Consider the following 26,741-nt stretch of genomic DNA (forward strand, 5'->3'; position numbering starts at 1 on the left):
CCCGAAAGCCGCGTCAGAGCTCCACGCCAGCCAATCAGAATTGTCCATGTACTAACGGAGGCGGGGCCGCTAAGGGAGGAGGAAGATGGCGGCGGGGGCGAGGTGAAGTGTTGGCAGTGGAAAGGGGTTCGGGCACGGGGGGTGGGGGGACGCGGAGTGATGGCCCGCGACGGCAGCAGGGGAGGATAAAAGCCATCACGCCGCGGGTGTGGGTGGGAGGGAGGGGTGGGCGCCCGAGCGCCACAAGAGTATGACGGGGCTGTACGAGCTGGTGTGGCGGGTGCTACACGCGCTGCTCTGCCTGCACCGCACGCTCACCTCCTGGCTCCGCGTTCGGTTCGGCACCTGGAACTGGATCTGGAGGCGCTGCTACCGTGCCGCCTCCGCCACGGTCCTAGCGCCGCTCGGCTTTGCGCTCCATAAGCCCCCGGCAGTAGGCAGGAACCGCCGTCACCACCGGCACCCGCGCGGGGGGCCGGGTCCGGCTGCCGCCCACCCCCGGCTGCGCTGGCGCGCGGACGGCCGTTCCCTGGAGAAGCTACCTGTACATATGGGCCTGGTGATCACCGCGGAGGAGCAGGAGCCCAGCTTCTCGGACATCGCGAGCATCGTGGTGTGGTGTATGGCTGTGGGGATCTCCTACATTAGCGTCTACGACCACCAAGGTGAGGCATGGTGGTGGGTGGGCTGCCAGAGACATCGCTGACCTCCAGCACCCACTATTTGGCAGGTGTGCCCAGGGTACGCGCATATGGTCGCTCTCCCGGCCCTTCTGTGCAAATCACAGTGACAGAGCTTTCGAGGAAGGGAGCTTTATTGAACACCTATTAAGTCCCTGGATTAGATTCAGTAACTTAATACTTAAAAAAAAGTGTCATTATTTACAATATCCCAGTAAGATAGATGGTTTTTGTATACCTTTGTTTCACAAAAGAGGGAGTTGAAGTTCAAAAACATTAACTGATTAATCCAAGGTCACAAAGGTAGTACAGGGGAAATTGGAATTTTAGCCAGTTACCCTTTGGTTACACTTCACTTGTTTCCCAAAGAGTTTCGAGGCACTGCTCTTAATTGCAGTCAGGCTTTGTGGTAAGTGCTGGAAATGGGAGTGGTAGGGGCCAGATATCAGTTGACCCAGTCTTATGAAAATTGTGATAGAAATTGAGTAGGCACAAAGGACAGTGGTTCCCTTCTGTCTTTGGAAGCCTGGGATCCTGTGTGATTCTTGGTCCTCAGTGACCAGGACAGTGCTTGATAGGATTGTCCCTCCATAAGTTTTGATTGAGAGAATGAACTTCAACACAGGCAATTTTTATAAGTACAGAAATTCAACACTTATTGCGTGAAAACAAGCCCAAAACACTGTGCCAGACATTCCTTGGAATCTTGCCTTTAATTTCATGGCTTCTCAGGCTTGGGGAGAAAGGTACATATGTAGGTGACATGGGGCATTTTTTGAGTAAAGTAACTACTATGAGAAGAGAGGAGAGAAATTCTGAGTGGAGGAACTTGAGAGTTGCATAAAGAGGAGATGGGATTTGAGCAGGCTATTGAAAAATATCTAATTTATAAGGTTGAGGAGGGCTCTAAATGTCAGGTTTGGGTTTTAATCAAATCCTGACTGCTTTGGTATTTTAACTCATTTTGTCCCATTGTCCCAGATGTTAAAAATGCATGAAAACTTCAAATGAGCAACAAGTATACCACTTATGGTCACTTTGAAATAATGATTATGTTTATAGAGGTCTATTCTTTTGAGAAAAGTAACAGAAGAATGATTAGAGCATTTAAAAAATACATAAAGGATATAGGTTATGATTTCCAACCTATTTTAAATAAAGTATTCACAAAATTGAAAATTTGGGACTTAATGGGTTAATGATAAAGGTGATGGTTTTGGAGTACTGGTATGGAGGAAAGAAAATGAATGTTTTATTCTCTGTTCAATAACAGATTACCTGTGTGCTCTAAAGAAGCTACAACTTGATTTTTACTTTAAAATCTTCATCATATAGGTAGATTTAAGTGCAGGGTTTCTTCAGGATAAGTAGTAATCTCTGACTGCCCTATCATCTTCCTTGCTGTCAGCAAGGAATATGATTCAGTATCCTATCATCATCCAATGATGATTTGCCCTATAGGGTAAGGTTTAATATAGCCAGAGACAGACATTATAGAACTTGCTAAAAAAAAAAAACAACTCAACAGACCAATAGAGATTGTCAGGAGATGATACAATCATTGCCTAAACCAATGTAATCCATATTATCTGGTTAATAAAATAAAGTGAATTAGAAATGGAAATTAAAAGTATTGAGCAGTATGCTGGATTGACTTATATCCATGTGATTCTTTTAAATCAAGTACCTTTATCTTCCTATAGGGGAGGAAAATGTATAGTTAAATTGTTTGACTTTGTGACTATCTCCTAGCTCAGGTTATAATATTGCCACACTTCCTTGTTCCGGCAGTTCCTGCTATTGAATTTCTGATGTGATTCATACATATCTTGTGTCATACTGGCTAAAAGCAAAATGATTGGTAATGAAAAGGTAGACGTCAAATTGAACCATGTTTTAGCTGAGAATTAAATGGAGGTTTAAAGATTAGAGAATTTTGTGTCCTACTCTAAAAGCAGGTTTTATTATTATTATTTAAAGAGATGAAGACAGTTTCACTGCTTGATTAAGAGACCTTCAATTTATCAATTTTGATTAATTCATTCACCAGTTTACAGTTGGGTATCTAAGTACCAGATATTCTTCCAGGCATGGGCATGAAGAAATGAACAAAATAGACAAAAATTCCTGGCTCACAGAACCTTAGATTTTAGTAGGAGTCTTGTCAATTTGTATAAAATATTTAGTACATTATAATTAATATAAAACATTTGGTATTGCAAGTGCAAGGAGGAAAAATAAAGCAGAGAAGTGGGACAGAAATAGGAGTGTTGAAGGTCAGTAATGTAGAAAGGGGTGCCATTCTAAATAGTGTGGCCAGGGAAAGCCACAGTGACTTGAGTATAAATCTAAAAAGAGGTGGAGCAAATCATGAATATGTAAGAAAAACTGGGCTTTTTCAGGGAAGTATAGATAATTAAGCTTGATTCAGTTTTTTTCCATGAAATGTTTGTTAAACCTATATCTTGGTAAATATTTAACTTTTAAAAATCCTATTAACATACTCATAAGTGTTATGTTATTGAATACTATACTGTAATACAAGGAGTAGAAGAAATAATGCTCTTAAGTTTACACTCAAGGAGAGATATCTAAAAAATTAATACAAGCTAATATATAAATGTTAAGTGATTGAGAAGAGACTTTAGAGAAAAGGGGGAATTCCTTGGGGAGCAGCATTATTCCCCATATGTCCTGGAAAGAAAAGGAAATGACATTTGAGCTGGACCTAGCAAAAATAGGTAGAATTTGGGTTAGCTTGAAAGTGTAGTGTTCTTTGAGTGTGTGTAAATAGGAGTTCCCCAAAGGCATCGTTCCCAATAGCAATAACATTGAATGGAATGTGGTGATTAGTAAATGTAATTAGTGAAATTAGTGAAAGTTATTATAAGATGAAGTTTGGACAACTGTTCTATTATCTGTTGCTTTGTAAAACTCTGCCCAGAAGTATAACTTTTTTAAAAAGTTCATGTGTTGATGCAGTTCAATTGGTCAGTTTTCTATAGTCACTCATAGTACAATTGCAGACAAGTTGGCACATAAAGGATTTTTTTTCATGTCTGATGCATGGTTTGTTATGATTGGTATAGATGAGAGCAGGTTGCTTTGTCTTTATATGGTTGTTTCATAAGGCTAGTTTTAGCTTCCTCATTTTATAGTGGCCTCAGGCTAATCAGACTTCTAACAAAGTAGTGGACTTCCTCTGGATCAAGTGTTCCCAGAGACTGAGTCCAAGACCAAAGCTTTAAGACTTCTTATGACTGAGCTTGGGAAATGAAAGTCATGCATCTGCCTTGAATTAAGGAAATGGAGAAAAGGATTTCAGTTCTCAGTTGAAAAGTGGCTTAAGCAGAAAGGTGGGGAGTTGACAGGGTTGATAGCAGCCATTTTAGAAACAAGCTTACCACCTTTATTTTTTCCTGTCCTATATCCCATTATCCAAATATTTGTACTTAAACAAGTATTCATTCTAATTATGTAGGTTATAAGTTATTTTTAATCTTTAGACAAAAACCTCCCATTTTGATACTTAACTTGGCCTGATGTTATAAAAAAGCCCCTACTTTTTTTTTTTTTTTGAACTGGGGGTATCAAACCTGGACTTTCTGCATGCTAAGCAAGCCCTCTACCACCGAGCTACACACCCAGCCTGATCTTTTTGTTTTATATTTTCTCTGTAATTAATCTTTTTTTCCATCTCTCTCTCCTTTTCTTCATACTAGGGATTGAACCCAGGGATGCTTTACCAAGGAGTTACATCCCCAACCAGTTTTGTTTTGAAACAGGGTCTAAGTTGTTCAGGCTGGACTGAAATTTGTAATCCTTCTGCTTCAATCTCCCGACTAGCTGGGATTACAGGCCTGCAACTCCATGCCTGGCTACCTGCCCTATTTCTTTTTCTTTTTTTCACATTTTTTTAGCAAGAATGTGTTGTTTTTATTTGTTTTTGTATCAGAATAGTACATAGCAGTTGTGTTCATTTCAACAGAGTCATACATGCATGGAATTTGATTTACTCCATTTCAGTCCCCATTCCTCTCCTTCTCTCCCTTCCCTCCCCCATTCTCCTTCCTCTACTGATCTTCCTTTATTGTGTTTATTTATTTGTTTTTGAACAGTGCTTTTTATATGTACATAAAGCTAGGATTTCCTGTGGTATGTTTATATATGCACATAGTATGATTTTGTTAAATTTATTTAGCTTTTCCTCACCTTTTCCATCCCTCTTTCCTCCTCCTAGATCATTTTCTCCACTGATTTTCCCTATATCTTCATGATATCCGATCCCCCACCATTTTGCCCTTATTTTGCTCTAGCTTCTGCATATGAGAGAAAACATTCAACTCTTGATTTTCTGAGTCTGGCTTATTTCACTTAGCATGATGTTCTCCATTTCCATCTATTTACCAGAAATGCCATAATTTCATTCTTCTTTAAGGCTTCAAAAACTTCATTGTGTATATATACTTCATCTTCTATTGATGGGCATCTGGACTGGTTCCACAATTTGGCTAGTGAATTATGCTGCTGTAAACATCGCTGTGGCTGTATTGCTATACTATGCTATGCAATATTTCTTGATTATAGTAATTTCTGCTGGTATTTCTTTCATCTACTTAAAATCGGAGTTTTCTTAGATCTGATCAGGAATTTTTTGAGCTCAGAATTCTAGTAAGAAGATTGGTATTTTATTTACATGATTATAACTTAAGAAATTATTTTAACTGGACTTCAAAAACCAGTATGTGGGGCATGACTGTGCCTTAAATGACTTTTGCTGTTTGAGTCTTAGGGGTGTTACGCTTGCCTGTGTTTTACTTCAAGTACACCTAACGTCAAGTTATCTAATTATATTTTGTTATCTTAAGTGTTAGAACTTGTTGATTGCCTGGCTGTATTGGTGTCATGCTAGTAACCTTGCTGTAGGTCAGTCTTTTTCAAAACATTTGTGAATGAGTAATTGGGGATGCTTCTAAGAAATACTGATTGAAAATATTTACTGTTCAGACTGAATGAAGATAGTAGGACCAGGACATCTCTGTTTTAATCAAGTTATTTGTATCATTAAATCAACAGTGATCAAAGGGTACTCTGCAACTTGTTTTATATAAGATTATGCATCATGTTCTTTTTTATAAGTGAGGTTAGTTTAGAGTGGACTTAGTGTTATTTATTATAAATTGAAACGACATAAAGTAAGGCATTGCTTTCTACATAAGAATTCAGCAAATCTTTAGCTGTTTTATAAATCAAGAACCCAAGAATTAAAAAGACAAGACCTATGTTCAGCTATTAGCAGTTCTAGAGTTTGAACCAAATTTTATTCCAAAGCTTTTTTGTGTGTGTGTTGGGGGGCTGGGTATTGAACGCAGGGGCACTCAACCATTGAGCCACATCCCCAGCCCAATTTTGTATTTTATTAGAGATAGGGTCTCACTGAATTGTTTAGCACCTTGCTGTTGCTGAGGCTGGCTTTGAACTGGAGATCCTCCTGTCTCAGCCTCCCAAGCCACTGGGATGGCAAGCATGTACTACCAGGCCTCGCTCAAAAGCTTTTGTACTTTTGTATTGATTTCCAGTAAGAGACTCTGACCACAATAGTCATTTTTTATACTAATTATGTTGGATCATCTTAAAGCCCTGGTGAAGTGGTACTTATCTACAAGTGATAGAAATTACTTATTAAAGAAATTATTAAGTCAAAATAGAGTTCTCTTAATACACCAATATATAAGTTCCTCCTGAATCATAGGACACACTTTTATTTAAATCAACTCAGTTTAATTTTATAGAGCTCTTGCTCTATATTGAGCTATTAATTTATCAGATAAGCACAGTCTGTGAAGATTTTTCATTTTTAAAATGTGCAGCCTGAGCTGGGAATGTAGCTAACTAAAGCACATGTCTTACATGTGGTAGGCCCTGGGTTCAATGACTGGTAAACAACAACAACAATAAATGTGCAGCTAGAAGCTGAGAAATCCACATGGCTTGTTCATGTTATTTATCTCCTGTGCTGATGTGCCTGGACTTAAAATCCAGTACTCATTCTATCATCATGCTGTGCCACTATTATACATATCTGTTCCCTTGCTAGAGCACATTGATTCCAGTATGATTGCTGTTCTGTGAGGTTATCTGGAAGTTCTCTTGAAATAAAATAGTTAAATGGCTTCTAGGATTTATTTGGTTATGACTACTTTAGTTATATAAATTATTAATATTTTTTTTATTTTAAATAATTATGTCATAAGTATATGTTTTCTTCTCTGAAGAGTCCCCTGTAGTAGTGTTACAGTTGGGTTGTTAGAGAAATTAAATGAGGGTAACCCCTAGGTCACTTATTTAGGTGTCTAATTAAAAAAAAAAAAAAGGCAGTTGACTGAAGAATGGGTATTTGTTTATATATAAGTGTTGCTTTACTTCTATAGCTGGTGAGATGCTTGATAGCCAGGACAATTTTTCCCCCGGTATTTGTGATCTTACTTTTCTTCCTTCCTTTGCCCTTGTAAATACTTGTAGATATTTCTTAAAAGATCTGTCACTGTATTCAAAAAACCTAATAAAAACAACACAGAGGAGGAAAAGTTTATTTTGTCTCATGGTTTTAGAAGTTCATTCCATGGTCTGCCTACTCTGTAGCTGTGGGCCTGAGGTGAGAAAGAACATCCTGGCAGAAGGGCATGACGGAGGAGAACAGCGCAGAACATGGTAACAAGGAAGCAGGGAGAGTCCACTTACTAGGGACAAAACATAGCCCAAAGGCACGCCCCCAGTGACCTGCCTCCTTTAGCCACACCCCAAAGTTACAGTTATCATCCAGTTAATCCATATCAACTCATAGGTCACAACTTTCATAATCTAATCTTTCACTCGAAATTTATTGCATTGTCTCACACATGAGCTTTTGGGGGATGCCACATATCCAAATCATAACAGGAATGAACAACAGTAAAAATTCTGATTTCATATTTAAGACATATTCGATGTATATTTTTATTTTTATGAGCCATGTCCTCAGCCCTATTTTATATTTTATTTAGAGACAGGGTCTCACCGAGTTGCTTAGCGCCTCACTTTTTCTGTGTCTAGCTTTCAACTCACAATTCTCCTGCCTCAGCCTCCTGAGCCACTGGGATTACAGGCTTTTGCTACTGCACCTGGCTCAATGTGTATTTTTAGAGTCTCATTTTATAGAATTGGTCCTACGTTTCACATAAATTTTAAGAGTCAGTATTTAAGGAGTACGGACAAGATTTGTAACTGCCTACTTCTTTAAACTCCTTGTTACTTGGTTCCCTTAATTTGAAAAAAAAGGAATGGCATGTCTGTTACCTAGTACATGTTTGGGTTTAAGGGCAGACCAACTATAGAAATCTGTAAATAATTTCAAATTGTCATTTTATCTCTTGTAACAGAGTCTTTTTTTTTTTTTAACTTTTATCTTATGTTGGATTTATTCCTGTGCCTTGTGATAAGTTTTTGTTTCCTCAGTTTCTTCTGGAATATCTTTCTTTTGTGCACCTCCTCTTTTGGTGTAGGAGCAATTTGTTTATTTTCATTGAGGATCATCTCAGTGTGGCAGGGAAAACTCATGTATGGGTTAATCTGACTATGAACTCTAAGTATGGTGGCACATCTTGAGGTGCATCTGGAATTGTTCAATGACTAGAGAATCTACATCTAAACCATTATGTTCAACATTTCTTTCTGCATTTCTAAGCATGTGCAGCAGAAATACAACACTCTTTTTGGGTCACCAACTTTGTGTCTAGCACCACTGGACACAACTCCCAACTTCATTGTCGAGTGGAATGCATTGTTTCTTTAAAGTGGCATCTTTCAGATACTTGGGACTTTTCAGATACCTGTACCTTTGTTGGTCTGGGCATTTTTATGGGTGTTCTTAAAGTGAACATAAGGATTTGAACATCTTGATTTGCATGTTTTTTTAGGGTTTTCTGAGATGAGAGTAGGGAACCATTTTTACAGATCACTTCAGGCTGCTTTGTTGGAAGAGCTCGTGCCACACAAACTTGAAAAGATTTTAATAAGGTGTCTGAAAGAAGAGTATAATCTAATAGGTAGATCGGGCGTATTTAATTTTATTCTCCTTTAAAACATTTTTTGCTCCTGACAAGATAACCACATGTGCTTAGATTTCTTCCTATTTCACTACTTCTTCTTTCTGAATCTTATGTCTGGCTTTTCTTCCTTTGTTTCACTTCTAAATATCTTGTAGAGTTTTAAGCTGTATGTATGTTGTTTTTCTGCTTAGCTGGGCCAGTGTAGCCTGAAAACAGCCCTTAGTGAAAGGGTATGACTGCTCCTATAGCAGGAAGTTATCTGACCACTGTCCCAGATAAACTTTCCAGTCTCGTGATTTTAATTATCATCTGTGTGCTGACATGCAGTTTTGTATATCCAGCCCTAATTTCTTCCACAGTTCCTAATTTCTATATCCAACTTCTTTGTAAAATCACTTTTATTTTATTAGGCTTCTCAACTACCTAACCTATTTAAAACAATACTCTTAAATTTTGTCCCAGACCTCCCCCCTCATATTTTCCTCATCCCACAAAATACTACTTCCATTCAGTTTCTCAGGCTAAAAGCCTCATATTGTGTGAGTTCTCTGACTTCATGTTCTACTTGTAATCTATCAATAAATAGGCCACCTTGGCCATCCTTCTAGAGTATATGCCAAATCTACCACTTGTTTTGTTCTCCTTTGCAGTTAAGTCTTAAGTTTAGGTTGCAATCATCTTTCACTTGTATTCCTACAGTAGGCCCTTGCTCTTCATTTATACTCTGGCCCCTGTATAATCCATTCTTCATCCACTAGCAAAGTTAATCTGTTTTTGATAACATCACTCAAACTTTAAATAGATCACTGCAATAGCTTCACGTTGTACTTAGAATGCTTATAAATTAATTACCCAGGCCCACATGTGCCTTAATGTTATAACCACTTAATATCTGTTGTCTCGTATTATATACCTCTGTATTTATGTATTGCTCATAATGGTATATTTCTTTTCCTTAAATACCATAAATTCTGAATTCTGTGAGAATATTCAATTATTTCTATAATAGTAATCAGTTGGTGAAGTACTGTTTTATTTTGGCGCTGGGGATCAAAGCTAGTGCTTCACACATGCTAGGGAGTATTCTACCGCTAAGCTGTACCCCTGGCCCTTGAAGTACTGATTACTGTATTTTAAGAATTGAGCAATATCAGCAAAGTCCTTTTTTTTTTTTTTTTTTTTTAAATAATGCAGTGTTAAAAATAAACATGAGTCTGTCACCAAGAAAGTATATATGTTATAGAAGTGAAAAGAACAGGTTACAAAGTTGCATAATCATGTATACCAGGTACATCATGTATACCTTGTGCATGTGGACAAGAACTAGTGAATATTAAAAAAATGAATGGTTGTCTTATGATGGAAAGTTAGGGACACTTCAAACTATTGAAATTGTGCAGTTCTCCTATTGTCTAAACTTTCTTTTTATAGTTTTTAATACTAGAATTTAAAACAGATGTTCCTTTGACTATTAGAAGCCTACATTTGGTCCTTAAAGCGCATAGCTAATGTTTCTCAGAAAATACCAAAAACATTATAGTCTTAATGGGGTGTAGCTTTCCTAGCATAATATTTCCCTCTTTTATGGAAATTGGAGATTTTTTTTTGCATTTTGTTTTAAAAAATGACTTTCATGTACCTTTTCTATATATATTTTATATTGTTTATTTTTTGGAAATTGAGTCTTCATGAGATACAGTTGCAGAATATGAGATGATATAGTTGCCATATGTGAACATAATGTGAAATTCCTTACAGCATTATTGCAAAGACTTATTTTAGATTCCCGGATCACTCTTAAAGAATTCAAAATACATATTTTGTTTACCCTGTAAAACCTCAAAAGCCTTTTATGAAAGAGCTGTTGGGGGGTGGGGAATAGAGCTGTAATTCTACTTTTTTCAAAAGATATTAATTATTTCTAAAAAGGATCATTTTTACTTGACAGTATTTGATTTCTTAGAGGAAATTAAAATTTAGTAGAATTGTTTAATAGTATTGTTCATTTGTCAGAGTTAAAAATAGTTACTGAACTGAATAGTAATTTAAGTCAGGACAAATTCTTAAGACACTTCAGGACAATTGCTTGACCATTCTGCATCTATTCTTCATCTGTAAAGGATACAATAATATTATTCTTGAAGCTCAATACTATATAATTCTGTAAAATAATAGTTTTCTCAAAAACTTGAGAATGTTTAAATGCTTTTTCCTTAAATCACTTATTTTTGAATGAGTATGATCTTAACTTCTGTTTGTATAAAATTACTTTTGTGATAATTTGTTTACGTTTATGCCATTATTTTGACTTTAAATTCTGGAAGGCAAACAGAATGAATTATATGAGAAAAAGAATCTACATATACTATGTTATTGCTATAGAAATTTCTTATTTCAATCAAAGCCTCCCTTATATCTTTTTACAGTTCGTGTATATCTTGTGAGGTATGCATATGTGTGTATTGCCTTTGAATCCTAAAGAAAACTGTAAGTTGATATTATTATTTGTGGGTAAAATAACTACCATAGAGTAATCAGATTTCTTGATGGGAGTCAAGCTACGAAATATTGGGAATCATCTTTCTCATAATCTATTTCATCTAAGAACATAGCAGAAACTGCATTTATTTAACTATTTTGTGGTGTTGGGGATCAAAACCAGTACTCAAGTGTAGGAGGCAAGCACTTTACTACTGAGCTCTACCTTCAGGCCTGAAACTATACTTTTTAGTTTCATCTCTTCATCTGGATCACCAAGACAAAAGTTCTGTTTAAAATAACCTTATGAAAATCTTCTTTATAAAAAATATTTTGTAACTGTGTCTCTGTTATATTCTTTTTAACAGAGTTCCTGCCTGTGTGCAATAAGGAAGTGTCTGCTTTTATTGTGAGAGGTTCCTGGAAACAAAAAAAAAAATTTTCCATTCAATGGCATGTCCCTTTTGATGGCATCTTATGCATTGATAATTCCATTTATAAAGTAAATATTGAACTTCTGTTAAATGGAAGTTCCCTTAAAGGAATAGATGAGAGGAACACAAGTTTACAAGTAAGAATATAGTTAGTTCCTTGGGGTAAAATTGGGAGTTCATAACCAACTTGAATCTAATGTATGAAATATGATATGTCAAGAGCTTTATAATGTTTTGAACAACCAATAAAAAAAAAAAAAAAAAAAGAATATAGTTAGTTCCTGGTGATGGTGTGGTTGGTTAAGATATTGCTGTTTTAAAAATAATAGTATTTGTTTTCAAGGGGTTTGAATAAAATGTGGAGGATGGAATAAAATGGGACACATCTGAATAGGGTATTTGGACGGGCTCTTAAGGGAGGTGACATTTCAGCAGGCGTGTGAAGAAACAGAATTTTACAGGTATGCCATTCGGGAAGTTAAAGGATAGGGGTTAGAGTCACTCCATCTATTTTTTGAGAAACATAAGGCAGTTCTTGCTTGCTGGGATACAGTACTACAAAGAAATATTTTGATGTTTGTTTCATAAACATGAATTATTTGCCTCTACCAATTGTCGATACACAGGCTGGAATGCTGTGGTTGAGCTGAGCTGTTTGTTATTAATACACTAGTCATTTTAGGAGCCATTGAAGATACTGAAGTTGGATTGTGCCAAGATTGAAGATGACCTCTCTTCTTTAAGAAGACATTTATTTGTTGAGTTTTTGCTCTGTGCCCCAGGCACTGTGTTAGGCCTCAGGAGAAAAACAGATAGGATCCTTTACCTGTATAGTTCTTGTATATACAGGTAAAGTACTTCTGTCTCATTACTTTTATTGTTAACACCACCTAAATATTCTGTTTTTTACTATCTAAAACTGAATTTTTTTCCTTTTACCCAGTTTTTTTTTTTTTGTAGAATTTGCTCATTTTTAAAAAATATTACCATTTTCTGCAACCTAGGATAAAAGACTTGGAATGTTGTACGTTCCCCTGTAAGCCATGTATTATGTCCTCTCAGTTCTTTGTGGTGAGTCCTTCTTTCCATTGCCTCAACCTGTAGTAGTCTGCTGCCTGCCTGTGATTAATGCTAGGAAAATTTCCTTAAAGGTATAAATTTTTACACATTTCCACATTGCTCACAAATTATCTGTTACCTGTCTGGTAGGCAATATGGAGTATAAATTAGAACTATCCTCTTGCCCTTCTCTCTTACCCTTTGCATCAGCAGCATTTGTCTTTTGAACTTTCCAAACAGTGCTTTTTCTTAAAGATTTTCCCCTTCTATGATGGTGGAATGCGATAATCATTATTATCCAAAGTAAGTTATGAAGACATGAATTGGTGTGAATATTCTGTGATACAACCAGAGATATGAAAAATTGTGCTCTATATGTGTAATAAGAGTTGTAATGCATTCCACTGTCATATAAATAAAAAAGAATAAAAAAAAAAGATTTGCCTCTTCTAATGTCCTCTCCATTTTTTTCCTCTTTACCTTTCTTGAGTTCAGCTGGCCCAAGGCTTGTTTCTTTTATAAAGCCTTATTCCACCCAAAGAGACTGCTTTTATAACTACTGCCACACATGTACTACCACTTTGAAGTGTGCAGCAGATTCTTCTACCTGTCTGTCTCTCCACCCATAGAGAGGGGGGAGAGAGAGAGAGAGAGACAGACAGACAGACAGACACACACACACACACACACACACACACACACACAGTTCTCGTTTCTGTCTCCCAGCTAATCTTTACTGCTACTTTAACTACTTACCATTACTATTAACTACCATCAGGCCTGAGAGTATATAAAGTAGACCACTTAGATCAAAAAAGCAGTGTTAACTAGAAAACTGCCTCTTCAAAAATAATCAGAAACTTATATTTTGAGGTAGAGCTGTATATTACATGTACATTAAATGTATGTCCATTGTTCCTTTGTCTTCCTCAGTGACCTGATGGTAAATTTTTTTGTGTGTAGTTGGAGGAACAAAAACTGTTTTATATAGTTTATTTCTGTGCTTTTTTCGAGTTTATTAAATTTTGATTTTATTACTTTTATCTATTCTGTACTTTTTACATAATTCATGTAAGTTCCTCTTAAGGTTAAAAAATCAAATTGAAATGGAGCTAGTAGTATTTAATATACATAGTAAATGTGCAGAGAAAATAATGGAAGGTTGGAAATCAGGAATAAATAAATTCTTGGACAAGCTTTTTAAGGACATTGCTTTTTTTTAATCTGTAAATGTTTCAAATAAATGAGCTTTTAAAATTCCTTTCAAGGTCTAAATTTCTGTTCTGTTTACATATCTTTTTTTTTTTCTTTTCCCTGACTTAAGACTGAAGCCAGACTTTTATATTAACAAATCTCATCATGTTTTCCTTATAGATTCTGATTTAGGGTTAATTCTTTTTGTTTTATTTCAGATTTGTTCAGTTCTGGATTTAGTATTCTTTTGACAATCATCCATTAATCACTGAAGAAGATAAATGAACCTAGTTATGATTTGCATGCTTTTTCTTTTTTTCTTTAAGGTATTTTCAAAAGAAATAATTCCAGATTGATGGATGAAATTTTAAAACAACAGCAGGAACTTCTGGGCCTAGATTGTTCCAAATACTCACCGGGGTTTGCAAATAGTAATGACAAAGATGATCAAGGTAAGCATGAGTGTAAAATTGAATATGTAACACTTGAAGATGTATGTTTATGTTTCAAAGCAAAATCTGACATTCATTTTTCATTGGTTTTTGCTCTGTTAGTCTTTATTGTTGGCATCTTTAATCATCAGATTGAGACTTTCCCTCTTTGTATTTTTAAAAAATGATTTTCAATAAAAGATAAAAACAGTTTATAGATACTAAAAAGTGAACATGTGCTAGAGATATTAGTGAATCAGACATATTATTCAATAGACAATCCAAAGAGTGTTTTTAGATCAATAAATGAATATGTAAACACAGGAAAACTGGCTTTTCTTGGGGTGGGAGGAAAGACCATGGAAACTATATCAGACTAGAAAAACTTTGCATTTCTATAGATAAAAGATTTTATATTGTTATCAGTTAACAGAATTCTGTCAGTTGAAAAGCAGCTCTTAGGGAATCAGATAAGGTGTGTGCTATTGATAATGCACACATAGTTTTTTCCTACAATTTTCACTCTTCTATTTTGTTATTACTACTATGATTATATATATGAATATATATATATATATGCATAATATATATATTATGATTATATATTACTACTATGATTATTATATAATCATATATATGTCATATACTATGACATATATATGATTATATATGATTATGAGTAAAATTCCTATTTTATAGAAAATTTATGCACAGTACAAAGTCATTCTAAGCACTTGGAAGATAAGACAGTATAATAAATATATACATAGACATTATTTTGAGTGCTTGATCTTTTCAGAGAACAGCCAAGTATGTTTTAATATTGAAATTTTAGGGCATTAATGATTCTTACTATAAGAACTCTATTTTGTTCTGAACTTACTATTCATAAAACTGATTTTGAAATAAATCTGGAAGAGTGTGTTTTTAAAATATCTTATTTGTTTTTTCCTTCAGTTTTAAATTGCCATTTGGCAGTGAAGGTGCTGTCCCCAGAAGATGGAAAAGCAGATATTGTGAGAGCTGCTCAGGACTTTTGCCAGTTAGTAGCCCAGCAGCAAAAGAGATCTACAGATTTGGATGTAGATACGTTAGACAGTTTACTTAGTAAGTAGTATATATGTCTTTAATTTTGTACCACAAGTATATATTATGAAAGGAAGTATTTAGGTTCCTTTCATAGTATATAGCCTGATATTTGTTTTTATACTCTATTAAATTTAAAGGACAGACATGTGAAATGGTTTTGAAAGAACAAAATTTGTAGTCAGCTCACTTACATGAGAACTTTTTGATAAAGAAAAGGACTTTTGAGTTTTTTTAATACTAATGAATATTCTGAGAAATAGGACTTCTATTTACTTTCCCCCCTTTCTTTTCTTTCTTTCTTTTAATTTTCTTTTTGGCATGGGGGATTGAACCTAGGAGTGCTTAACCACTGAGCCACATCCCTAGCCCATTTTGTTTTTTATTTTGATTAGTATCTTGTTAAGTTGCTTAGGACCTTACTAGGTTGCTGAAGCTGGCTCTGAACTTGCCATCCTCCTGCCTCAGCTTCCTGACCTGCTNTAATACTTATTTTTTATGGAGAGGATTTGGACTCTTCTTCAGGAGTATTATTTGACATTTCTTTTCTTTCTTTCTTTTTTTTTTTTTTTGCTTGCTTATTCCCTATTGAGCTACTCTAAGAACTTTTTGCTTTAACATCCTGATCCTTCTAACTAGAAAGGCAATCTTTCTAACAAGTACATGTCCATTCATAGGTTCTATAGCCATATGGTATCAGGGCTTTTATTTTTTATTTATTCACATTTAGTATCCGTTTACCTTACTAAGTATCCATTTTCTAACTCAGTAACTCCTCATTCTTTGTTTCTTCTACTTTGACATGGCCATCATTGAGTACAGTCCCCCTCTGTTCTCTTGCTCTAACTTCCTACTTTGACTTTCACTTGTTGCCTTTATTCTTATGGTTGTTTGTGATTGTGTAACTATAGTTGGGCTCACTGAGAAGTGGACCATTGTAGAGGCACTATGGCTAGAGATTACTGGGATATTGACTGTTTCCAAGGAGGCAGTAATTTATGAGTACATCCTTAAAGTTGTCCTTGGCCAAACAGGTGGTCTTTAGGTTGGTTGCCTGTGGGAAAGTGCTAACGTGTTGAACCCAGGTGTTGCCTTCAGGTATTGTAAACTTATAACAAAAGAGTATGTATGCTGTCCTTAACCTAATTAATATGACAGAAACAAATACTCTGAATACTGTCGTTCCCAAAAGTTCCCTTGTAACTGTATTCAATTTCTACTTCTACCTCCCAAACCAGGTAACCACTGGTTTGCTTTCTGACATAGCATTGTGTTTTCTAGAACTGTTATAGAAAAGTTATCATATAATGTATAGTCTTTATCTCTTATGTACTCAGCCTAATATTTTTGAGGTTCATCCATGTTGCTTGCATTAATAGCTCATTACTTTTTATTGTTGAATAGTATTCTATTTTATGGATAATACCACATTTGTTTATCCATTCATTAGTTTATGTATATTTGCTTATTTTCAGTTTTTTAATAATCAGGTGACTATTGACATACATGTCTTTGTGTGGACATGTTTTCTTCTCTCTTGAGTAGATACGTAACAGTGGAATTGCTATATGTGGTGAGTGAATTTTTTTTTAAAAGGTATTTCTGTCTCTCTTTTTTTTTTTAATATCTTTATTTTATTTTTATGTGGTGTTGAGGATCGAACCCAGCGCCCTGCGTATGCCAGGCGAGTACGCTACCGCTTGAGCCACATCCCCAGCCATGTTTAATTTTTTTAGGAAACTGTCAAACTGCTTTCCAAATAGACTATATGTTTTACATCCCTACCAGCAAGGTAGAAGGTTCTAATCTCTCCAAATCTTTGCTAAAAACATCTTAAATGTATTTTGGCCAGTCTAGTGTGTGTATAATAGTATTCTGTCTGGTTTTAATTCACATCTTCATAATGACTAATGATGTTGAACATTTTTCATGTGTTAATTTGTCATCTTTATCTTCTTTGGTGAAATGTCTGTTCCAATGTTTTGCCTATTTTTAACAGGTTGTTTGTGTTATTATTGAGTTTTAAGAGTCTATATATTCTGGGTACATGTCTTTTATCAGTGATAAGATAGGTACACTTACAAATACTTTCTCCTAGTCCATGGCTTACTTTTTCATTTTCTTAACTGTTTAAGTTTTTAATTTTTATAAACTCCAGTTTACCAGGTTTTTTTCTTTTATGGATTGTGTATTTGGTATCATATTTAAGAGATCTTTGCCTTACCCAAAGTCACAATTATTTTTTCTTGTGTTTTCTTCTAGATGTTTTAGAGATTTTGTGATTATATTTAGGTCTATAATCCATTTTGTCTTAACCTGTGTTAACAGGTTAAAAGTCCTAGTTATTTAATTGTTTTTTGGCTATTTTGGGTCCTTTGCATTTAAATGTAAATTTTAAGGTCAATTTTTCAATTTCAAAGAAAGAAAGAAAGAAAAAAGACTGCTGGGATTTGGGGTTAAGTTGAATCTGTCCCTCAATTTGAGGAAAATTGTTGTCTTAAAGATATTGAGTCTTCCAATCCATAAACATAGTTTCTCTCTCTATTTGGGTCCTAATTTTTCTCTCAGAACTGTATAATTTCAGGCTTTAGGATTTCAACTTCTTTTTAATTTTTAAATTTTTATTTATTTATTTTTATGTGGTGCTGAGAATCGAACCCAGTGCCTCACTACATACTAGGCGAGGCTCAACCACTGAGCAACAACCCCAGCCACTCAATTTCTTTTGTTAAATTTATTCCTAAGTATTTTATTCCTTTTGATGCCATTGTTAATGGAATTATTTTCTTAACTTTATTTTCAGATTATTGATATACTTGTAAATAGAAGGTTTTTAAAAATATTTATTTTATATCTGACAGTCTTGCTAAAATTTACTTAATCTTGATAGCAGCTCTTTCTGTAGAGACTTGGAATTTTCTAAATATAAGATTATATTGTCCATCAAGATGACAACGACCGTCTTTGTTTGGTTCTGTTGTTGTTTTGTGTTTGTGTGTGCATGTGTTTTTTAAATTTGCTTGTGGTTTTTTTGGTCTGGCTTCCTGTGTCTGCATAGTTGAGTGGTCATTCAGTGATTTGCATACAGATGCTCAGACACCTTAAGTTTGTAAGGCTTAGGTGATTTCTGTGTGGAATTGGAAAAAAATTGAGAACATTTTTAAGTCTCTTTCACCTTTACTTTTCACTTCCTGCCCTGCCCTCTCTCCCTGACTCTCTCCTGTGTAAATAGTTTCCCGGTCAGCTGTAGAAGTATGAGATTTTATCTGAGATCTTATTTCCAGGATCTTTCTGTTAAATTTTTGGCCAAGGAGTCTTCAGCCTCAGGCCAATAGATATGAACTTTCCTTATTCCTTCCCCTTTGAGTCTCCAGCGTGTAGCTGGCAAATATGGATTATCACCATTCTCTTCCTCCTGGCTACAACTTTCAGTTCTGAATTGAGTCCTTTTTTTTCGCTATAAGAAGCAAATCTACTGATTTTTGCCATCAGCCCTGTGCTAGAAAAGTTATAGTTCTCTGCAATTGATTGGGTATAGAGTTGTGGGGGATTAGGAGCAATCCCAGGTAAGAAGGCCATAGACTTCTGCCATTCTTACCTGGAGTTCTAGCTGATTTCCTAGCTGGTTTTAAGAAACACATACACACACACACACACACACACACACTTTTTTTTAAAGAATGATTTTTTTTTTCCCCCTTTAGCCAGTATCCAATGATTTTGAAGGACAGGTTTTGTCTAATTTAATACTTATTTTTTATGGAGAGGATTTGGACTCTTCTTCAGGAGTATTATTTGACATTTCTTTTCTTTCTTTCTTTTTTTTTTTTTTTAACTAAAGAGGATTGCTTTTTAGATGGTCGAGGAGTTCTGCTTAGTCTATTTGCTCTACCACCATGAACTTTAAAGGGGATTTGTCATTGAAACAATACCTCAATATCTGCCTAATTCCTCAGTATTACTGCCTAATCCAATCTCCTTGCTTGAAAATGGTCAAGCTCTAGGATACTGTGTGGCAAGCAAGTGAGCTGAGGGTATGAGGAACTGTTAGACCCTGGGTCCCTCAGATTATAGTATCTTATCTGCTGTACCAGTGACTCTTTTAAACTTTATTTTGAAGCAGTTGAAACTTCCTTATCTACCTCTGCCCCCCTGAAAAGACAGGTCTCATAGGAAAACCAGTTCATAATATAGATAAAGAATGTTCATGTATTTGTTGAGGCTGGAGTAGTCTCTTTTTCCCCTTTGAAGTTGCTTAGGCTCTAGGGAACATTGAAGGCATTGATCTTGTGGCCCAAATCAACAGTTGGGCCACAAGATCAATATTGCCCTAAGAGGAGTATCTTTCCCAGGATGCCAAGCGAATACCTAAAGTAAGTCTTAAAAGATAGAGGAAGTTGGTGTTGGTGAGGGTGGGGTACTTATTGGGTTTAGGGTGAAAATTGGGTTACTTTCCTTATCAAGAAATCCAGTTAAATGGACTTTTGAGAAAATTTCTACATTTGGGATGAACATAAATATTAAATTATATTCAAGAGTGATGTGAGGGGAAAACATACAGATAGAAACACAGGTAAAGCTTCTGAAGAAAATGGATATGTCAGTTTATTTAGCAGATTTTATCCTTGGTCATTGTTTTGGTAAGCAATGCATGTTAATTTCATGTGTGTATCTTTATTTCCAAGGTTCAAATGGTTACCCTGATCCTGATTTAGTATTGAAGTTTGGTCCTGTGGACAGCACATTAGGCTTTCTTCCCTGGCAAATCAGATTGACTGAGATTGTGTAAGTAATTAAGTGTAATAACTTTGTTTTGATTCAGCCCAGCACTTGTTTTCTTGAGCCCAGTACTATATCTGGTGGAATTTCCAAAAAATTATGTTACTACATTCTTTACCTCAGGTACTTCACAGTACCAGTGGCTAAGTAAATACCCATATAAACAAATAAGTTAGACCTAAGAGAAAATATTGTTGTGTACATGTTTGATATTGACATTGAGTAGGAGATCAGGAGGGAGCAATATCTCTGTGGACCTGAGTTGTTGATTCTACAGAAAACATGACTTATCCAGGTTATATAAAATGGATATAATTTTTGTATTTAGAATAAAGTGGTACATGTAGATGATAGGAATAGAAACAAAAGAAAATCTGGGGCACATTTTAAAGAAATAGAACTGGCCCCACCAGAACAGAGTATTAGGCAGTAATATGAAATTAAATTAAATAGTCTAGGGGTGTCAAAGGTTGGAAGGCTTTAAATACCAACATAAGGAATATGTATAATTGTAGACAGAGACTTAGAAATAGTTCAACCTGTGGCTAATATGGGAATGGTGGTTTTAGAAGATTTTGTTTGGCAGGTATATATTAGAGCAAATTGGGTTTGGGAAACGATGGAATATAAAGACAAGTGAAGAGGCCACAGCTGTAATTTAAGAGAAGAATATAGTGAAGAAAATGAAGTTGTTTATTTAGAACATGGTTTGTCAAACTTTTTCTGAAAAGGGTCATATAGTAAATATTTTAGGCTTTTTCAAGTCAGTTAGCCTCTTGCAACTATCCTTCACTATTCTAATGACTTAACTCATCTAGTACAGCTAAACAACCACAGACCATACATGAACAACTGGGAATGGCTATACTCTGAAAAATCTTTATATATATATTTTTTATAAATAAAATCAGGTGCTGGCTCCAAGGCTGTTATTGCTGACTCCAGCTTTAGAATAAAGGAGAGACTTGGTAGCATTAAAATGTATTTAAATTCCTGATCTTAGAAGGATCAGATTCTGCCAAGAGAAGTATTTACCAAGTGTGATCACAGACCTAGCACTTTTCTAATTATGGTAAATGTGAGAGAAGAAAGGAAATGGTTTCTACTTGGTAAAACCGAAGTGGTGATGTGTATTGGAGTGTTATTGAGAGGAAACCAGAAAATAAAGGGAGCACTGATTTTTGAAAGGAAGATGTGGATTATTTTGAAGTCATAGTCTGTTTATGTGGAAACACTTAGTAGTAAAAGGTGTAAATTTTTTTTGGTGACTGAAGTCAAGACTAAAGATATGAACATCTTTTCATTTGGGATCATCAGTACCTAGGAAGTCGTTTTGAGTATAAGAACAGAGAAGCTCTCCAAAGTGTACCAAAGGTCCTCAGAAATGCAAGCTTGGGGGCAGGAAATAAAAAAGTATCAAATAAAGAGGCACAGGGTTCATGTGGTGTGGTAAAGTAGGAAAGGACTGTAGATCATCTAGTCCTACCTCCTCATTCTACAGGTGAAAAAAATGGGGAAGAGACATTTTTCAAGTTTGTAACAAAGTGGATAAGAACCTAGGTCTCCAAACTGGGTGTCCTTAGGGTGAGCATACATGTGTTTTATTTGGTTTTCTCCAGGGATTTTCCAAGTCATTCATTTCAGGTGCCTTTTAGGTAGACTTTAAGAATGGCAGTAGTGATAGTTGAGTGGTCTGGAGGGAAGAAAATGTTTTAAAGCAGATAGGATAGATCTTGGTTTGAATTTTGGCTATGTAGCTTTATAATGTGGTTTTGGAAAGTTAAAACTTCTGTTTTAACTTAAAATGAAATTTGTCAAATGGACATTTTAAGGTAGAGGTGGGGATTTAAATCTGATAATGGAGAACAGATTCTTGAATATAACAGACTCTTCCATTGGACCTATTATTTCCATACATCTGTCACAGGCTCTCTCTTGTTATGTTGAGGCTTGTTCTCTGTCGATTCTCCATCAGACTGAGCATAATGATGGCAGGGAAGATACCTTAATGATGGAGAAGTAGAAGATTCGATCCCTGATAGAGCAAACTGGGACATAGACAGCTTCTGAAGCACTGACGGGTAGTGACTCTCAGTGCTTCATGAAAAGTTAATAGGAGACAAAGAGTGTTGATGAGAAGTGTAAACTGAGGCAGACTTTGGAAAGTGGGGAGTTTGAGGAGGATGGTTGAAACCAGCTTTAGCAAGAATGCCATTAAATGTATCTTTTGAGGATATCATTTAAGTAGAAGATGAAGATATAAGATTGATAATAGATATTACCCAGAGATATTATTTGATGTTATGAAGAAATGATTGGAAATGTGAAGAAAGTGGGTGACTTGGTTCAGAATTTCTGTCGTCAGAGGGAAAAAAACATGGCTAAAAGGAACCACAAGGTCAGGGCAGGAGTTCTTCTCTGAAAAGTTTGTGTACTCTGTGTGTTTGTGTGTATGTGTTACATGTAACCATTAAATTCTGAATCTGACTGTGTATTTGATTCTGCTACCATTTGGCATTTCCAAATCTCATTTTAAAGCTGTATAAATAGAGATTTTTTTTTCATGTTAATTGTTGAAAATTATTTTAAAATAATTAAAGGGGAACCCTCTGATTGTATGTTTACTCTTGTCTTTAAAATGCTCATTTTCACACTATAAGTATCTCCTTGAGCAGTTGAAAGTGGTAGAGTTAAATTAAATATTCATTTATTGTTTACTCACCATATATAACTTTAATATATCATCATGTGGGGCATTGTGATGCTCTGCTCAACATTAAGCCTGGCTTTATAAACTGTTTACATAGTACTGGCTTCACTCTGTGATGAGTACTACAAGTGGATTCGAGTGAGATCTTTATACACATAGATCTCCAGCTTTATGTTAATCTAGGTTTTGCTTTAACCGCTTATGAAGCTAACTTAATAGAGTTGCTTTTCTCTTCTGTTTTACAATAAGTTTAGCAGTCTTTTAGTAGAGATGGCTTAACATTCTGCTTATAATTTATTTTCTTCTGTCCTTAACCTCATTTTCATTGTTATCCTTTGTTTCCCCCACCAAATTACAGTTTATCATCTAATTGCCTTTTTTTTTTTCTCTTGTGCTTTCTTTACAGCTCTTTGCCTTCCCACCTAAACATCAGTTATGAGGACTTTTTCTCTGCCCTTCGTCAATATGCAGCCTGTGAACAGCGTCTGGGAAAGTAGTGATCCCTGGTTGCATAATTTGATTTCAGGCTTTTGGAGAAAAGGACCCAAGTGACTCTGATGTTTACAAAGCACCTATGAAACCCTGTGCACACCTAGTTCATATTCCTCATAATTTATCAACAAACACAAAAAAGTGTCTTACTTGAGAGTGAGTGTATGGCTGTGTGTGTGTGTGTGTGTGTGTGTGTGTGTGTATGGAATTAAACTTATAAATGGGGGAAGTATTGGATAATGAAATGTATAGACCTACAACTTTGAGCATATAGCAATGTTATAGGAGCCAAGATTTCAGATATAAAGCTTTGGGCCCCTACTACTTCCCTGTTTTTGTGGGGAGTAGAGGGAGAGAGTGACTAGAACTGTTTGGGTTGTTTGGGGAGAAGGGAATAATTTTTGTTCAGTCTTTCCTAGTGACCAAACTTTAATTTTTAAAAATAATATATTATTAAATCAAGGTATTCTCAGTTTGAGGGAGTTGCAGGGGAGTGGAGTTCTGTGTTGCTCACTTGTTAAAAGCTTGCTCCTCTTCAGAGGAGAGAGAATATCTATCTTGAGATATCCGTCCACTTTCATTTCTTACTTCATTGTAGTTAAACAATGTGACTTGAGAATGTTGCTCTGGTGTCTGTGTTCTGTGTTGTGAAGAACATTTGAAAAGAACTCTTGCTACACTGAAATGCAGAATTTAAAAAATTTAAATGTTGAATTAGGCAGTCAAAAGGGAAAAAAGTTGAATAAGTTGTAATCTTAAAAGTAAACATGGAAATTTTCCTAGAAAAGTTTTGATTTCCTATTTTGTGTAATGAGTAGTATGCTGCATACTATCCAAAGTTGGTTTAAAAAATATTTCCAGTAACTATTTTTATTTAAAATGAGCATTTGAGAGAAATTATCAGGGCAGTTCTTTTCCTTAGTAGTAACCTATTCATCTTTAAAATAACACCTGGGATTTTTTTTTTCTTTTCCAGTAAATTCCAGTGGTGACTTTGCATAAAAAATTAAGTAGGATTGAGACCTGTGTGTGGGGAAGAATATTACCAAAGTCTACAAAAATAATTTAGATTAATTTTATATGTTCTCTTTTATGACAGAGAACTCATTGGTTCTGTTTTTTTAAATGAATAAATGATTTCTTGAAAGGTGTTTAATATTTTCCCCTCACTGCTGATCCTTGGACAGAAACCATACTTTATATTTGATGGACTGTTTTCAGAAAACTCTCTTACAACAAGTGTACAGTAGTTATCTAAAATTGTACTTTTAAAATGGAGTAGTGTAAATACTAGGTCTCAGAAGTCTGAAAAACAGCAAAGAAGACTGAATTTGGAAAGCATGGTCTGGAATTGCTTGTCAGATTCTAAAGTAATGAAGAATAAATGTTTCAACTTTGGATTATAAAACCCCATTTATGATTTTAAAAATACACTTGAAATAAAAATGATTAAACTAAATTTTGGTCCATTGACATTCCTTTGCACTTCATAGTTCTTTATTCAACCTTTTTCAAAGTCTTAATTTATTGCCAAAAGTTTTGTGTGAAACTACAGCATATCTAAAATTTATGGGAGACTTTTTCATTTGTTTCTCTGTGCTGTGATCCATGTTTCATTAAGAGTCTCTGTTTTTGTTTTTGGCTAATTTAAGACAATTTTTGTCTTTTACAAATACTATAGATATGTTATTTATAACCATTCTGGAGTATATTCAGCTTTAATGAATTAAATTAATTGTCCCAGTTGAAGTGAAGGGTTGTAATGTTTGTTAAAATGAAATTAGTCAAATAGATTACCCATTGGGATATAGCTCAGGTACCTAAAGAGTTAATATTGAGTTTTTATACTTTTCTCCTGTTTCATAATAGTGTTTGTACATCAAAATAAATCTGTAGCCCATCACCTGAGTCTAGGAAGAAATACTTGAAACATGTTGCTAAAGGTTCTGAATTTGAATATAGACATTCCAGGACCTTCTCAAATGAGTTTGACTTCTTGTACAATCTGTACAATTTGAATAACATTGGTCATTCTATCATTCCTGCCAAAATTATCACAGGTTCTGCATCTTCAGAGCTCCCTTTGCACTCCCCCTACAAGAATTGATAGCTGGAAAGAAAAATGTTGTCTTTATATGTATTGAAGTTATTTTCTTTCAGTTTTTCTCAACACTCCCCACAATGGAAAAAATTACCAAATTAAAGCTACTATATGGATGGCAGCTTGTAGCATAGCAAGAAGTTGGAGAGTTTGAATCCCATTCCCAATTCTGGTTGTGCTTTGCTTCTTAAAACTAATTGGTTCTGTTATAAAGTTTAAAAGCTGGTTTTAATGTGAATAGCAAATTCTGGTATATTGTGACAAAGGCTTTAGAATGCCTGTCTCTGAGAAGATGTCATATTAATGAGCAGTGCCAAATACACTGTGCTATCTTATAATTTAATCTTTGAATGTATATTACTTAATTAGCTCCCTCCTGTGATGGTACCATGCATAGAGTCAGTTAAATCCTTGTGATGTTTTGTATGGCTGTAGACTTTGGCGCAACATGTAAATAATGTGTACAGCAAGTTTTTATGATTAAGGAATTAAATTTATTGAATTTTATTATTGAAAACAACATGTATGAATAAAATCCAATAAAAGAATATACTCTTTTCATGGACTAGTATTATGTGAATGTTACATTTATTCTGAACATTTAGGGGCTGCAAAATGTAATGAGAAACTCATGACTAGATAGAAATACTATTTTTAGATAGTATGCCCTTGATTCAAATGTATTCTCATTTTTAACAGGTTAAACATTTGAAATCTTAAAATGTTATTTACTTTTTGATAGATAAAATTCAGTTTTGCAATTGCTAGAATTGTCAAAAGTTCCACGATAATTAAAATCTGAATTGATTTTCATTGTATATGGAATCGCCAGGCTAAAAATGTATATATGTATACCCTTTTAAAAAGGAATCTGATATTTCTTGTCAAGCCAGGAAATTGAAAGGTAAGAGCTATGGTTTATCTTATGCTGCATAGAATATTACTCACTTTCTTACTTGAAAACCTAATTGTAAGGTTTTTTTTGTGCATAGTTTTCAAAATTAAGTTTATCAAAGTCAACTTTAACCATGGTTAATAGGAAATGCCTTTAACTAAAATTGCCAACCGTTACCAATATTTAACAAGTATTTTTGTTAAAAAATTAACAAAAAGTAATTACTTCTACTGTAGTAGAAGCTTAGGATAGCATGAAATAAAACCCAGGAAATTAGATTAGTATCAGCAGTTGCTCAAGATTCTAGCTGATAGA

The 26,741-nt window shown here is 35.0% G+C and overlaps 1 protein-coding gene and 1 pseudogene across 1 annotated transcript; one reads left to right on the forward strand and one right to left on the reverse strand.

The window, feature by feature from the left end:
* Window positions 1–69: 69 nt before the first annotated feature.
* Nus1 (NUS1 dehydrodolichyl diphosphate synthase subunit) lies at window positions 70–26,098 on the forward strand. Its single transcript, XM_015500673.2, has 5 exons — window positions 70–665; window positions 14,259–14,384; window positions 15,321–15,470; window positions 20,135–20,234; window positions 23,345–26,098. Exons 1-5 carry the CDS (start codon window positions 251–253, stop codon window positions 23,433–23,435), a joined length of 882 nt encoding a protein of 293 aa, XP_015356159.1. The 5' UTR covers window positions 70–250; the 3' UTR covers window positions 23,436–26,098.
* Window positions 7,804–13,513, reverse strand: LOC125615321 (annotated as a pseudogene).
* Window positions 26,099–26,741: the final 643 nt, after the last annotated feature.

Source organism: Marmota marmota, unplaced genomic scaffold, assembly GCF_001458135.2.
Source record: "Marmota marmota marmota unplaced genomic scaffold, marMar, whole genome shotgun sequence".
Taxonomy (NCBI): domain Eukaryota; kingdom Metazoa; phylum Chordata; class Mammalia; order Rodentia; family Sciuridae; genus Marmota; species Marmota marmota.

Bases quoted from the DNA above. Each gene is read 5' to 3' on its own strand.
- Nus1 (XM_015500673.2), top strand. From the start codon at position 251: ATGACGGGGCTGTACGAGCTGGTGTGGCGGGTGCTACACGCGCTGCTC. The intron at 666-14,258 runs GTGAGGCATGGT...TTTTTCTTTAAG, and splicing joins TAGCGTCTACGACCACCAAG to GTATTTTCAAAAGAAATAAT. The intron at 14,385-15,320 runs GTAAGCATGAGT...TTTTTCCTTCAG, and splicing joins TAATGACAAAGATGATCAAG to TTTTAAATTGCCATTTGGCA.